Genomic DNA, 14,338 nt, shown 5'->3' with positions numbered 1-14,338 from the left:
TATACTACTAGAAAGATCTGAGATGAAAACTATATACTGCTCAAGCTATAGGTTAGTCTGTTGTAACAAAGATCCCCCAAAATACAGTGGCTTAAACCAACTTCAAGTTCATTTTTGTCACAGGTTTAAGTCAGGTTTGGTGGCCCAGAAAGAATCAGGACACAGATTTCTCTATAATGTAGCCCTGCCATCTTCAACACACATTTCCATCTTTTGATCCAAGGAATCTGCTTCACATCCACATTCCAAGCACTGGAAAGTAGTATAAATGGAAGGACAAAGCAAATTACTCCTTTTATAATCTACTCAAACTAAATACCTCTAGTGTCAAAGTAGTTGTTTTCCAGTGTGTGTGATATAGCATAGGCTGGCTTCCCCAGGATAATTTACCAGTTTAAATCCCACATCTAGAACAGAGTGATGAGAATATGTAATCCTTCCTGCAATAAGAATTCAGACCAATCCTCTTTTACTCACCCACATGTGACAACCAAATTAAAGACTTCATACTCAGCTCTATAATAGAAAACTACCTATTAGAAGTAAAATTTACAAAGAAAGGAGAAATTGGAAACACTATCTACCCTACCATTTCTACCATGATGGAATCTCAAGATAGGATACTCTGATCACTTGAGCATCTTACTTCTAGGTACCAGTGACTTAATTTCTTCCAGGACTAAAAATCATTGTAACTTTTTTAGGGATGCAAAATAGTTAAGATCAATATTTAGGCAATATCCTACAAACAGGCAACAAATCATTTACGACAATCCTCTTATAATTTTTACCCAGTTCCTGTTAGCAGAGATGGAGGGAGGCCTCATTGAAATCGCTCCATATCCACATTTCAGAAAGAGTAACTCAGTTTAAGCGGCATAACTGCTTCTAAATTTACTAATAAACCTATGTTTATCAACGTCATATTCTAGCCTATATTATAGTTATGAGATACAAATAATTACATGGTTATTTTTGCTTGGTAAATTAATACTTATAAAATACATAAATTCAACACTTTATCTTATTCCTTCTTTATCCAAAGAAAAATATAGGTAAATCAAAATGCAATAAAGCTGAAATACCACAGATCTTTTAAAAAAGAAAACCACTAATCACATGTGTTTCTTCACTAAATACAGGGATATCACATTATTCCCTATCACAGTATCTGTTCCACATAAGTTTGTTTTAAATAAATAACACCCATATTTTAGTAAAAGGTATTTTCTCACATTGTGACTGTCTCACATGGTTTGAGAAAGGTTCTTACAACACAGGAGCTTAGTGACCTGAAGCTCATAGCTCTTACAAGTTTTGAAGACACTCAGAACTAAAACTAGGCAAACATTAGAACTTTGCATACACACTCTAGGAGACATTGCACATTCAGTCATTAGATAGAAAAAATGGCATATCCAAAGCCATCATCTGTGTCTCTTAACCCCAAACCCCTCCATCACCAGGAATAGAGAAATGTTTGGATTAGGAAATAAAGGATGGAGGAAATATTCACAATCAGGCTCTCCAGGCATATCCCAATCAGCCATGGAGCCAAGTGTTCATGATGTTCTTTGTCATGAGACTATCATGACCAGAAAGGTTTCTCATGATAACAATGGACTCAATCCATATGGCCAAGACCAGCCATGGGCTCCTGGCAGCATGGCTGGCAGGAACATCTGAAGAAAATGTTTGGGATGAGTTCAGATCGGTCCTTTTATGTCAAACACCCTGAGTACTCGCTGGCGGATCTGCTGAGTCTTCACCCCATAGACCAGAGGATTGAGTGCAGGTGGCACCAGGAGGTAGAGTGTGGCCAGGAGAACATGGACGTGATGGGGCACCTGCTGGCCAAAGCGGTGAGTGAGGAAGGAGAACATTCCAGGCACATAGAAGACCAGGATGACACAAATATGAGATCCACATGTGCTAAAGGCCTTAAGTCGGGCCTCACCCCCGGGTACCTTCAGCACGGCCTGCAGGATGAGGGCATAGGAAACACCAATGGCCAGGACATCTAGGCCAACCACAAGCAGTGCCACTGCCAGCCCATAGGCTCGGTTCACTGTGCTTTCTGAGCAGGCGAGTTTTACCACAGCCATGTGTTCACAGTAGGCATGGCCTATGACGGTGGCCTGGCAGAAGACAAGTCTCCTCAACAAGATGGGGAAGGGGAGGAGGAGGAGTATCCCCCGCACCAGCACTGCCATCCCAATGCGCCCTATGACCCTGGGATGCAGGATGGTAGAGTGGTGCAGAGGGTGACAAATGGCTACATAGCGATCCAGAGCCATGGCCACAAGTACACCCGACTCCATGGAAGAGAACGCGTGGATGAAGAACATCTGGATCAGACAGACGGTGTACCCAATCTCATGGGCATGAACCAGGAGCACTGCAAGGGTTTTGGGTGCAGTGGAGGAGGCCAGGACCAGGTCAATGCCAGAGAGCATGGCCAGAAAGAGGTACATAGGCTGGTGCAAGGATGGGTCAGTGCAGATGGTGAAGAGGATGGTGACATTGCCCAGCAGGGCAAGGAGGTAAAGGACAGACAGCGGGAGTGCTATCCAGTGCTGGCTTTCCTCTAAACCCGGGATGCCGATCAGGAAAAAGGATGGCTGGATCTGCCTCCAGCTAGAATTACTCAGAGTTATCATCAATGGCTTGGAAAGGGAAGAGGCAAGAAAACCAAAATCATGATTTCTTCATTCTTTATGGATTATCACATTGTCCAGATCTGGTTACCATCTTCATAAGATGAAGAAAGAAGTTAAACTGTAACACAAGGGAATAAAATCAGATTCTAGGAGGAGAATCTCTTTTTCTTCAGATAATTTAGTGAAGGCAAGATATCCACATATCTTAATTAAGGGAGACTAGTTTCATTTAGGGATAAGGGTAAGCATAGGCTGCTTTTAGAGATATGTTGAAACTCAAACATTTAATTTCTTCTAGTCTGCAAGTGTCTACACAGAAGAATTCTTTTTTTGCCCCTTGGCATTGATCAAACCTATAAATCAGTCTGCTATTTTTTAAATTAGTATTCCTCAAATTCCATGACTTAGTACTATACCAGTGTTTTTCTTATATCCCCAGTCCACCACTTTCTCCATCTATTAGTTATATGTTGCTGATTCCAAAGGTTCACTCCTTCCTCTCTTCCATATTCTATACTTTATCTCTGATTGAGCTCACATGAGTTTAAGTATTTATATACTTCCAAACAGCTTTTTTAAGTCAAATATCTTTCTGAAACACAAATCACTTTTCCACTTGCTTCCTAAATATCTATACCACATACTCAACATATTCAAAACTGAATTAACTTACCTATTCTTCCTAAATCTGCTCCACTTCACTTTTGCCATGTTTTTGTGAATTATATCACTGTCAACCTCTCCAACCCAATATACGAACTTGAAATTACCCTTGCTTATTATGTTTCTCTTGCCTGCAAAGTCCCATGGACATAAGAGCCTGGTGGGCTACAGAAAGATTCTGACATTACTCAGTGAGAGCAACTGAGCACTCACAATTCTGTCTCTCACCCTCTTTACATATTCACAGTGTCTGTTGACTGGATTTTTAACCCTTCTTATATCCACTTCTTTTTCTCAACCCCCAATGTCAATGTCTAGGTCATACTCCCTACTCCTCCCAACTGGACTGTTTCCTTAGATCTCTCTGCTTTTGTCACTTATCCTTTCAATCCACTCTCTATTTTCAAGCCAAAAGTTTCTTAAATGCATCTAAAATGCAGATGTCATCATGTCACTCTTACAGTTAAGTTTTTTTTAGTTCATTTAATCTGTGAAATAAAACCTACATTTATGACTGGTATACAAAGTTTTCAAATTCTATGTTTTTGTATCACTTTGACTTGTACTTAAAATATTCCCACATGTATAGTTTAACCATTTTTATGTTTTTGGAATTATATGAGTAAGAGTCAGACACGACTGAGCGACTGAACTGAACTGAACCATCCTATTTTACATGGGCCCTTTTATGTATTCTTTCTCTTCCTCTTTATCTGAATTGCTGTTTCTTCAAACTTCAGAGTCCACTGTCTTCTGCCTCTTGAAAAGGATTCACTGACTATGTTTGAACCACTGATTGAGTTATGAGCATTTTATTTTATTATCCTTCTTTGTTCATCCACAATTTTCTGTTTTATCTATATCATAGAAATTCTTTCAGTGTCTTAATGGTTTATATCAAGTAAAGGACCATGTCTCATTGAAATTTATAATTATCAGCTAGCTGGCAGAGACTTCATGATGTAACAGGCTAACACAAGCTGTGCAGGAAGACAGATTAAAATTTTAATTCTGCACCATCCACATTCTATAAATGAAATCTTGGTATGATACTTAAACTCTCTGTCTACAATACCTCATCTGATGGTAAAGCAAATATTATGTCTTACAACTGTTTATAAATATTAATTAAACAATGTATATCAGTTATACTATAAATTATACACAAACTCATAGCTGGTTCTGTAGTCTTACCCTCAAAGGCAAAGCCTTTTATGGTACTTCTCCATAGCAGTCCTGGTGACTGTGAAAAAAGTACTGAGCAGAGAAGATGTTATTACCAATTGGCAGGTCCCAGAGGCCACCCAAACCCATCTGAATAGAGCCAAAAATAATCTCCCGATTGGTTAGAGGCACACAGAGGTAAGTCTGCTGTGCCAGGGACAGCTGATTGGGTAAGGAAGGAATGATATCTACCCCTAACCAGATGGCTAATGTTGGTCCAGCGTTGGTCATCACTCCTAAGCTTGTGCATCCTGATTACTATGATAAGAAATCTCATGTTCAGGAAGCTAAGAAACCCCACATTGCTGTGTAAGCACAGACTTCTCATATTCACAGGTCAAACTCAGACCCAATAAATACTGTAGTGGATTTTGTACTTCAGTATGTTCCAAAGAATAGCAAGGAGAGATACGAAAGCTTTCCTTAGCACTCAATGCAAAGAAATAAAGGAAAACAACAGAATGGGAAAGACTAGAGATCTCTTCAAGAAAATTAGAAATACCAAGGGAACATTTCATGCAAAGATGGGCTCGATAAAGGACAGAAATGATATGTACCTAACAGAAGCAGGAGATATTAAGAAGTTCAGTTCAGTTCATTTCAGGCGCTCAGTCATGTCCAACTCTTTGCGACCCCATGAATCGCAGAACGCCAGGCCTCCCTGTCCATCACCAACTCCTGGAGTTTACCCAAACTCACGTCCATCGAGTCAGTGATGCCATCCAGCCATCTCATCCTCTGTCGTCCCCTTCTCCACCTGCCTCCAATCCTTCCTAGCATCAGAGTCTTTTCCAATGAGTCAATTCTTCACATGAGGTGGCAAGAATACACAGAACTGTACAAAAAAGATCTACATGACCCAGATAATCACGATGGTGTGACCACTCACCTAGAGCCAGACATCCTTGAATGTGAAGTCAAGTGGGCCTTAGAAAGCATGACTACAAACAAAGCTAGTGGAGGTGATGGAATTTCAGTTGAGCTATTTCAAATCCTGAAAGATGATGCTGTGAAAGTGCTGCACTCAATATGCCAGCAAGTTTGGAAAACTCAGCAGTGGCCACAGGACTGGAAAAGGTCAGTTTTCATTCCAGTCCCAAAGAAAGGCAATGCCAAAGAATGCTCAAACTACTGCACAATTGCCCTCATCTCACACACTAGTAAAGTAATGCTCAAAATTCTCCAGGCCAGGCTTCAGCAATACATGAACCATGAACTTCCAGATGTTCAAGCTGGTTTTAGAAAAGGCTGAGGAACCAGAAATCAAATTGCCAGCATCCGCTGGATCATCGAAAAAGCAAGAGAGTTCCAGAAAAACATCTATTTCTGCTTTATTGACTATGTCAAAGCCTTTGACTGTGTGGATCACAATAAACTGTGGAAAATTCTGAAAGAGATGAGAATACCAGACCACCTGACCTGCCTCTTGAGAAACCTGTATGCAGGTCAGGAAGCAACAGTTAGAACTGGACATGGAACAACAGACTGGCTCCAAATAGGAAAAGGAGTACGTCAAGGCTGTATATTGTCACTCTGCTGATTTAACTTATATACAGAGTACATCATGAGAAATGCTGGGCTGGAAGAAGCACAAGCTGGAATCAAGATTGCCAGGAGAAGTATCAGTAACCTCAGATATGCAGATGACACCATCCTTATGGCAGAAAGCGAAGAAGAACTAAAAAATCTCTTGATGAAAATGAGAGAGGAGAGTGGAAAAGTTGGCCTAAAGCTCAACGTTCAGAACTAAGATCATGGCATCTGGTCCCATCACTTCATGGGAAATAGATGGGGATACAGTGGAAACAGTGTCAGACTTTATTTTTTTGGGCTCCAAAATCACTGCAGATGGTGATTGCAGCCATGAAATTAAAAGATACTTACTCCTTGGAAGGAAAGTTATGACCAACCTAGATAGCATGTTAAAAAGCAGAGACATTACTTTGCCAACAAAGGTCCATCTAGTCAAGGCTATGGTTTTCCCAGTAGTCATGTATGGATGTGAAAGTTGGACTGTGAAGAAAGCTGAGCACTGAAGAATGGATGGTTTTGAACTGTGGTGTTGAAGAAGACTCTTGAGAGCCCCTTGGACTGCAAAGAGATCCAACCAGTCCATCCTAAAGGAGATCAGCCCTGGCTGTTCATTGAAAGGACTGATGCTGAAGCTGAAACTCCAATACTTTAGCCACCTCATGCGAAGAATTGGCTAATTGGAAAAGACCCTGATGCTGGGAAGGGTTGGGGCAGGAGGAGAAGGGGACGACAGAGGATGAGATGGCTGGATGGCATCACTGACTCGATGGACATGAGTTTGGGTAAACTCTGGGAGCTGGTGATGGACAGGAAGGTCTGGCATGCTGCGATTCATGGGGTTGCAAAGAGTCGGACACGACTGAGCGACTGAACTGAACTGAACTGACTGATGTTCTATCTTCCATCTATTGTGAATGTTGTGTGCTAAAAGTTATCATAATTGAGCCACTCCTTTGGACAAAGAGCTGATTCACACAAAATTTCTTCTCTTTCCTGAGGTAGATCTTGCTCAATGACTGGTCTATGTACAAATACAACATCCTGACATATTTTCTCCTATATGAAACAACACTGAAGTACCATCCCAGCTCAAGAGCTCCCCAATGGAATCAACATCAGCATCTGGGATAAGTGGATCACAGTTTAACTTCTTTCTCTGCTTCATCCTGCTTCCTTCACTCTTGACAGGTGTTATTTCCAAGTATACTTCAAAATAAGCCTCCTACATATAAATCTCTGCATTAGGTTTATTTTAGAGGACCTAACCTAAGATAAATGCCACCTGTCTCAGGTGAATTGAGCACTCTGCTTCTCTTTGGGGAATTGGGACAAGCATACAAACATCAACTTCAATGCTATAGCAAGTATAGGATAAATATACATCTCAGACAACTCATTTCAGGAAGTTTTCAATGAGGTAGGCTAAGATCTTATTTATCATATCTTTCCATCACCAGGTAAATTCTTCCTTTGGTCCCAGATAAAGCAGCTACCAGTCCACCTCAGGGACCATGTTCTCCTTTGGAATAATGTTTCAAGTGCAGTCTTTTCATTCTTCCAGTCTACAAACATTTCACTTATAGCTAGTGGGAAGCCTCAATTATTCATTTATTCAACAGATATTAAATATCTACCAAATCTAAGTACTCTGATAGATGTTGGACAAAAAAACAGCCACCAACAGCTGACGTGATAAAATGGTCCTTGTGATCACAGATCATGGAATGATACTTTTAAATGCTGATCATAGAATAACTAATAGAAATTATAAGTGTTATAAGTCAAAACTAAAGTGTTTTATGAGAACATTCTCAGCCTGGAGAGTTCAGAGAAGCCATCCTAAATTCAAGTTCATGACCAAAAGAACGGGTAAAAGTGAAGAGAGGGGTGAGGGTAAGCTCAGGATACCAAATCCCTGAGGCAAGAGAGGAAGGAGCTTGGTATTGTCAAAGACCTGAAGAAATCATGACATTAGGGAATGTAATTCTCAGGAACTTAGCCTGGCCTGTAAGTAAGACTGTAACATGCACATTTTAGGTCATTTTAAAGGGCAACAGAAAGTCATGAAGACTTTAAGCAGAAGGTTGGAACACAACCAGAATCTCATTATTAAGTATTCACACTAGGAGTATGGAAAGGAAGGAATGAAGCATAGATGATGGGACGTCTGCTGGAAACAAGCACAGCCATCTCTAACGAGGTTCAAGTATAAGTGCACATCACGGGAATCGGTCAATGAGGTAGGATCTTTGGGAATAAAGAAATGAAGAATAAGAAAACCTAGAGTGTTCAATGGGTCATTCACCCTGAAGTCTCCCTCCAGGACTATGGGTAGCCAAATAATAAGGAAGATATTGATTAAGTTATCTTTTGATTAAAGAAGAGCTATTAGTAACGGGGAGAGGTAGAGGATGATATGCATGAATGACACGAACCTCGAAAGCACCAGTCTGTGCTTGTTTGCTAGTCTGTTTTTACAAAAAAAAGAAAGAAAGAAAAAACTGAACATTGCATTTGGGAACAAAACCGTAAACTCACTTCCAGATCAGAGGTAAAAGAGGTGTGAGAAAATGGATGTTCCCCACTTAGTAGGAAGTGTAACATTTTCATTAGAAAAATATGAGAGAATTATGAGAGTACCAGCTTCATACACACTTAGTAGACATTAAATGATAGAGTTTATGTATAATGCAAAGTTTTATTCTCTAAGCTTCAGAGCACCATGGAATAAGAGGGAAACAATAAGAGCTGCTCATATTATCAAGATTTTACACTAATATCAATACAAAGAGGGGACAGCCACAGGGCTGTAGAGGGAGATACCTTAGGTGGATGGAGGACTGAGTGATAATTACCATCAATAGAGAGCTTTGAGCTCTGATGGAGCTTTGATGAGCAGCTTTGGCTGCTCCCTCTCTTCTGCCGATCTTTCTTCCACTCCCATCAGTGGAGCAGGGATAAGAGAAAGGGGGTCCTCCTCTTTTTGCCCTTTCTTTGAAAAGCTTTCTTCTTACTAATAATATTGAAGATTAATATTTAACAGAGAAAAATATGGAATCATACAGTGTGGCATACAGCAGAAGCCACTTCAGAGAAGGATTGAGGCAGACTCCCCATAGGGACCACAAATTTAATCCTGGTCCACTTACCCACCCAACAATTCAGGCTCATAGTCTCTAAACTCTGGTCATTTATAGCATCAATTTAAACCCACTCTAACCCATGTCCCATCTCTGCCCATGGCTTCCCATTGAGAATTAATCTTCTATAACTTAGAACCAATCTTTACCATAGCAGTGCCACATTTTATCATAATTTCTATATTTTCAAGTTCATTTCATCATTACACTGACAGCCTGGTAAATACTCAGGGTGAAGAAGAAAATAATGAAGAAAAGGAGAGCAAATAAAGAAAAGAAGAGAGACAAATGCTAGTTTTCTCTTTGTTCCCTGCTTCTGCACACCAGAGAGTCTGTGTTATAAACATGTCCTCTAATATGTTTCAATAGTATCCAAAATACCACCAGCTGAACTTATAACACCTGAAAAGACTAAGTTAACGTGCCCTTAGTCATGACAATGGTAGTGAAGACAGTACTATAAATAGTGATTGCAATGGCAATGACATTTTTGTGACAATTAATTTAATTTCTCCAATAAAAAATGTACTGAGTACCTACTGTTACACTTATGAAGATTTATGTGTTCATTTATGGAAAAACACAATGTGGCTGATGAGGAAATATGCTAGTGATGACACGGCCCATGAAAAGGATAAGATGTATTTATTGAGCAAGCATTTATTGAGAGCCTATTATGTGCCAGGTACTATGATAAGAATACAATACACTTAACTCACAATTTACTAGAGATGAGGGACAGAGATCATTCATTCAATCAGTATATATATATAAATTGTGATGGATAATGAAAGAAATACACACCAAGCTCTGGGTTCAAAAAACAGGTGACCTTATCTAGTTCAAAAAAATCTTCCTCAAGAAGGTGAGGTTTGAATTGAAATTCAAGATGAGTAGAAATGGCAAGGAAAAGGACAGGATGATGCATTTCCATTAGGAAGAACCCAGACAATACATGACTGGAGGGAGTTGGACTGTTGAAGGACTAAAGAAGGAAACATGTTATTACAAATACATAACACTCACTCAATGCTACATATACTGCAAGAGTGTGTAAATACTTTAGAGCATACAATAAACATTACAGTGAGTACCAATGGTAGAAACTGGAAGACAATGGGCAAGAGAGTTAGAAATGAAGACAGAAAATAAACAAAGCAAGAATTAGAACAATAATTATTGTGTGCAATAAACTTTAACTCAGGACTTTGTACCAGAGACTAAAAATGAGGAAATAAAGAATTATCATTAACCTGAGAACTTAAAAATACATAATACTGTAAGAGCCATAGAGGGTCATCCATCTCAAAAACAGGCTAGAAAAATACAGAGAATAAAGATTTCAAACGTTATTGGCAATTTTGGAGTCAGATGGAACATGAATATTTTACAGAGTTTCTCTCATAATCTTAAAGTGTCTCCAGAATTTGCCACCCCAGTTTCTGTGATGCCAAAGTTTTTCTGATAGAGGGAGATTTACTGCTTCCACAGACAGGCTATGTGTCAGCATCATGGTGGTGAAAGGTGGTTCATGTTTTCATATGAACTCCTGAGTCACTTGATCCAGATCTATTAAAGTCTAATTATTTCTTAATTACCTGATGCACTTATTTTGTCAAGACCAGTAAATAACAAACTTTATCCAAAAAATTACTTGCTGATTGATCAACTGATACACCCCTGTCCTTCTCGATTTTCATCCAAATATCTAAACACCATAGGTCTCAGAAGAGATTTCCCAACTTCTAAACACTTGGGATAACTTCATTTGCTTTCTCCTCATTGTCCTCACCAGGTAAGTGGCATGGTCTTATGGGGCTCTCATCCCACAGGGGAGGGTCACCTTGGCCCCCGAGGTCCAACTAATGAGAACTACACTCAGGTGGGATCAATATGGTTGAGACTTAGAATTTTACACAGGTGCTCCCGGATCTGCTTGGTCTTGACTCCATAGACAATGGGGTCCAGTGCAGGGGGAAATAGCAAGTAGAGATTGGCAAGGATGACATTGGCAGTAGAGGCTGTGGGTTGGCCAAAGCGCTGCATGATTACAGAAAGAAAGCCTGGCCCGTAGAAAAAGAGAATGACACAGACGTGAGCTGTACATGTGCTGCCTGCTTTAGCACGTGCCTCAGATGAAGGCAAACGAATCATGGTCCTCACAATCTGCCCATAAGAGTAGGCAATAAAGGTCATATCCCCAGCACCAAGAAAGATCGCCACAGCAAAGGCATAGAGGTTATCCACGGTGGTGGCCCCACAGGCCAGTTTCACCACTGCCATATGCTCACAGTAGGTGTAGGCAATTGTGTGGGAGCCACAGTAGGGCAGCCGACGGGCCAGGCTTGGAAAGGAGATGGTCAAACCCACACCTCGAAGCACCACCAGGACTCCAATCTTGGCAACAACTACCGGGGTAAGAATGGTTGCATAACGTAGTGGGTTACAGATGGCCACAAAGCGGTCCAGGGCCATGGCCACAAGCACTCCTGATTCCATGGCAGAGAATGCATGGATGAAGAACATCTGGAAAAGACAGGAGGAGGAGCTGATGGCTGTAGCACCAAACCAGAAAATGGCCAGCATCTTGGGCAGAGTGAAGAGAGAGAGAACAAGGTCAACAAAGGAGAGCATGGCAAGAAATAAAAACATGGGCTGGTGAAGACTGCGTTCTGTCCGGATGAGAAAAAGCAAGACACAATTCCCAGTCACTGACAGGAAGAACATGAAGCAAAAGGGAAGTGAGATCCAAATGTGGACAGCAGTCAGTCCTGGGATGCCAGCCAAGAAGAAAGTATGTGGGAAGAGATGCGAATTATTGGAAAAAGTCATGGTGGTCCTCTCACTTAGAAGTGTGAAGTGCCCTGCAAAGAAAGGCAAGCAGGTTAAATTCAATGAGGAGGTTAGGAGCTCAGGATATGTGATCTCACTAACTCCACCATCACCATCAGTGTTCCCCCATTATTCTAAGAAAATAGTCAGAAGTAATTTTCAATTTAGTCGATATTTCTGCAAGATCTTTAAACATAGAAGAGGCAAGTCAGCTTGATCCAGTGGGAAATGCATTGAACAAAAAAAACAGAAATCAGTTTCCAGAATTATATTTCGTACTATATCTGTGACCTGGAGCAATTCACATAATTTAAACAAATCACAGATTCAAGTAGATGCCCAGAAACTGTTGTAAGTGAAACTCTTTCCCATCATGCTCTTATTCCCAATTTCTGAATGCTGGTGAGTGATCTAATCAGCATAGATCTCACATAAGTCTTATACAACCAACCTTCATCTGAAACTGCCCCAAATCCTAATATCTGGAAAATTCCTTAATTTGGAGACATTCCACTTCTCCAAATTCCACTGACTTCCAGGTTACAGAATAAATGGTCCCTGATGACTCCAACACTGATTAGGTTCTTCCTTGGGTTATTCCCCAATCATTTCACAAATGCATACCTTGCTTCTTTCCCCAAACTCTCAATATAGATCTGATTTTACCACCTCCTGTATCTCCCTCTCCTTCAAGGTGGTATTGTACAGGGGTAGACACAAATTTCAGAGTTTTGGTGACCTGGAATAAACAGAAACTTTTTTAATAATAATCATATGAAAATCAAAAACTCTATATCACAGCCATACTGCTGATAACAGGAAAGAAAATGATTGAATATTCCTTCTAGTTCCATTTTTCATATAATCACATAAAGTGTACAGAATTATACATATCCCCAACGTGTACTATGCTCAAATCATCATTTTGTAGGTTAGAAAACTAAGGTCTAGAAACAAGTAAAAGGCCTAGAGTCCCAGAATTATTAGTGGCAGAATCAGACAAGACCTCATATCCACTGATCCATGAGCTAGGAGGTTATGATCTTGTAGTGATTGCTATGGGGCAGAGGAAGAACACCAAGGGCCCTGTGGCAAAGAGTAGGTAGTACAGGAATCAAATAGCAGGGCAGATAAAGACCAACTTAGGGGTTATGTGTCTCTCCAGCATCCCCAGCATCTCCAGTACCATAGTCCTCTCATGTCAAAGAAAAACACAAGGACATGCAGAGACCTGGGTCCAGGGTCTGAGAGCGTTTTGGAGCATAAGAGTGATTCACATTCCAGGCAGAGACATTACAGCTGGGCTCATCTCATACTTTCAATGGCAGCAAAAAGGAATCTCTAAACATGAGGGAAAGGAGCAGAAGTTAGCCCAGGAGCATAGTTCAGAAAAGAAGGAACATATATGCATTAACATACAATATTTGTTTTTCTCTTTCTGACTTACTCAACTCTGTGTAACAGACTCTACGTCTATACACTTCTCTACAATTGACCCAATTTAATTCCTTTTCATGCCTGAGTAATATTACATTGTATACATATAACTGATTCACTTTGTTGTACAGCAGAAACTAACACTACATTGTAAAGCAATTATACTACAATTTTAAAAAAGAAATTAAAAAAAGAAGGAACAGTGCAGCTTTAAAATGACCAAGAATATTTTGCTTTTCTCTCCAAGAGAAATTACATGACTGTTGCCCATACCTTAAACCATAGCTGCTAAGGAGACTATGTGATAACAGCAGAAGGCATAAGGGCTTGGAAGATAAGGAGATTTGAGTGGACCTGTAGTTCTGGTATCTTGGAATAAACTCTGAACCAGAAGTTAAGATCCTGGTTCGAGGTACTATTTCTGCTGTATGTCTGCTGTGTGACTTTAAGCAAAGCATCTAACCGTTTTCAAGCCTTAGTGTCCTCACATGTGAAATGAACATACTAAAACCTACCTCACAGGATCATTATGAGAATCCAGTGACATATAATATGTGAAAATTCCTTATCAAATGCTAAAAACAGTAATTTTATTGCCACTGAATTATAAGAAGTAAGTGATGCATTAGGAGTTATCTGATGAAGAGCAACAGAACTTTAGTGATTCAGAGGCAATGAATTTGATTTGACAAAAGATGATAGGTTCAAAAAAAAAAAGGTAGATTCATCCTGTGGGTGGATGTTGTTTAGTAGTAACTCAGAGCCACCCAGTCAAAAACACTATATCCTCCCAGATAATGCTCTCTTTCTCCCTCCCAACACACATTGTTTCCCTCAGCATCCCCAGAA

At 40.1% G+C, this 14,338-nt stretch overlaps 2 protein-coding genes across 2 annotated transcripts; both read right to left on the bottom strand.

Moving 5' to 3' along the window:
* Positions 1–1,706: 1,706 nt before the first annotated feature.
* Positions 1,707–6,740, bottom strand: LOC145527970 (olfactory receptor 52L1). Its single transcript, XM_081546525.1, has one exon. The coding sequence runs from the start codon at positions 2,658–2,660 to the stop codon at positions 1,707–1,709; it is 954 nt and encodes a 317-aa protein (XP_081402651.1). The 5' UTR covers positions 2,661–6,740.
* A 4,358-nt stretch (positions 6,741–11,098) lies between these two features.
* Positions 11,099–12,052, bottom strand: LOC145525260 (olfactory receptor 52K1-like). The gene has a single exon (XM_081538065.1). The coding sequence runs from the start codon at positions 12,050–12,052 to the stop codon at positions 11,099–11,101; it is 954 nt and encodes a 317-aa protein (XP_081394191.1).
* Positions 12,053–14,338: the final 2,286 nt, after the last annotated feature.

The sequence above is a fragment of the Giraffa tippelskirchi genome, chromosome 11 (genome assembly GCF_054371585.1).
Source record: "Giraffa tippelskirchi isolate mGirTip1 chromosome 11, T2T-mGirTip1v1.2.pri, whole genome shotgun sequence".
NCBI classification, from domain to species: domain Eukaryota; kingdom Metazoa; phylum Chordata; class Mammalia; order Artiodactyla; family Giraffidae; genus Giraffa; species Giraffa tippelskirchi.
Note: the sequence above shows the minus strand (reverse complement) of the source record. Positions and strands in the feature narration are given on the sequence as shown.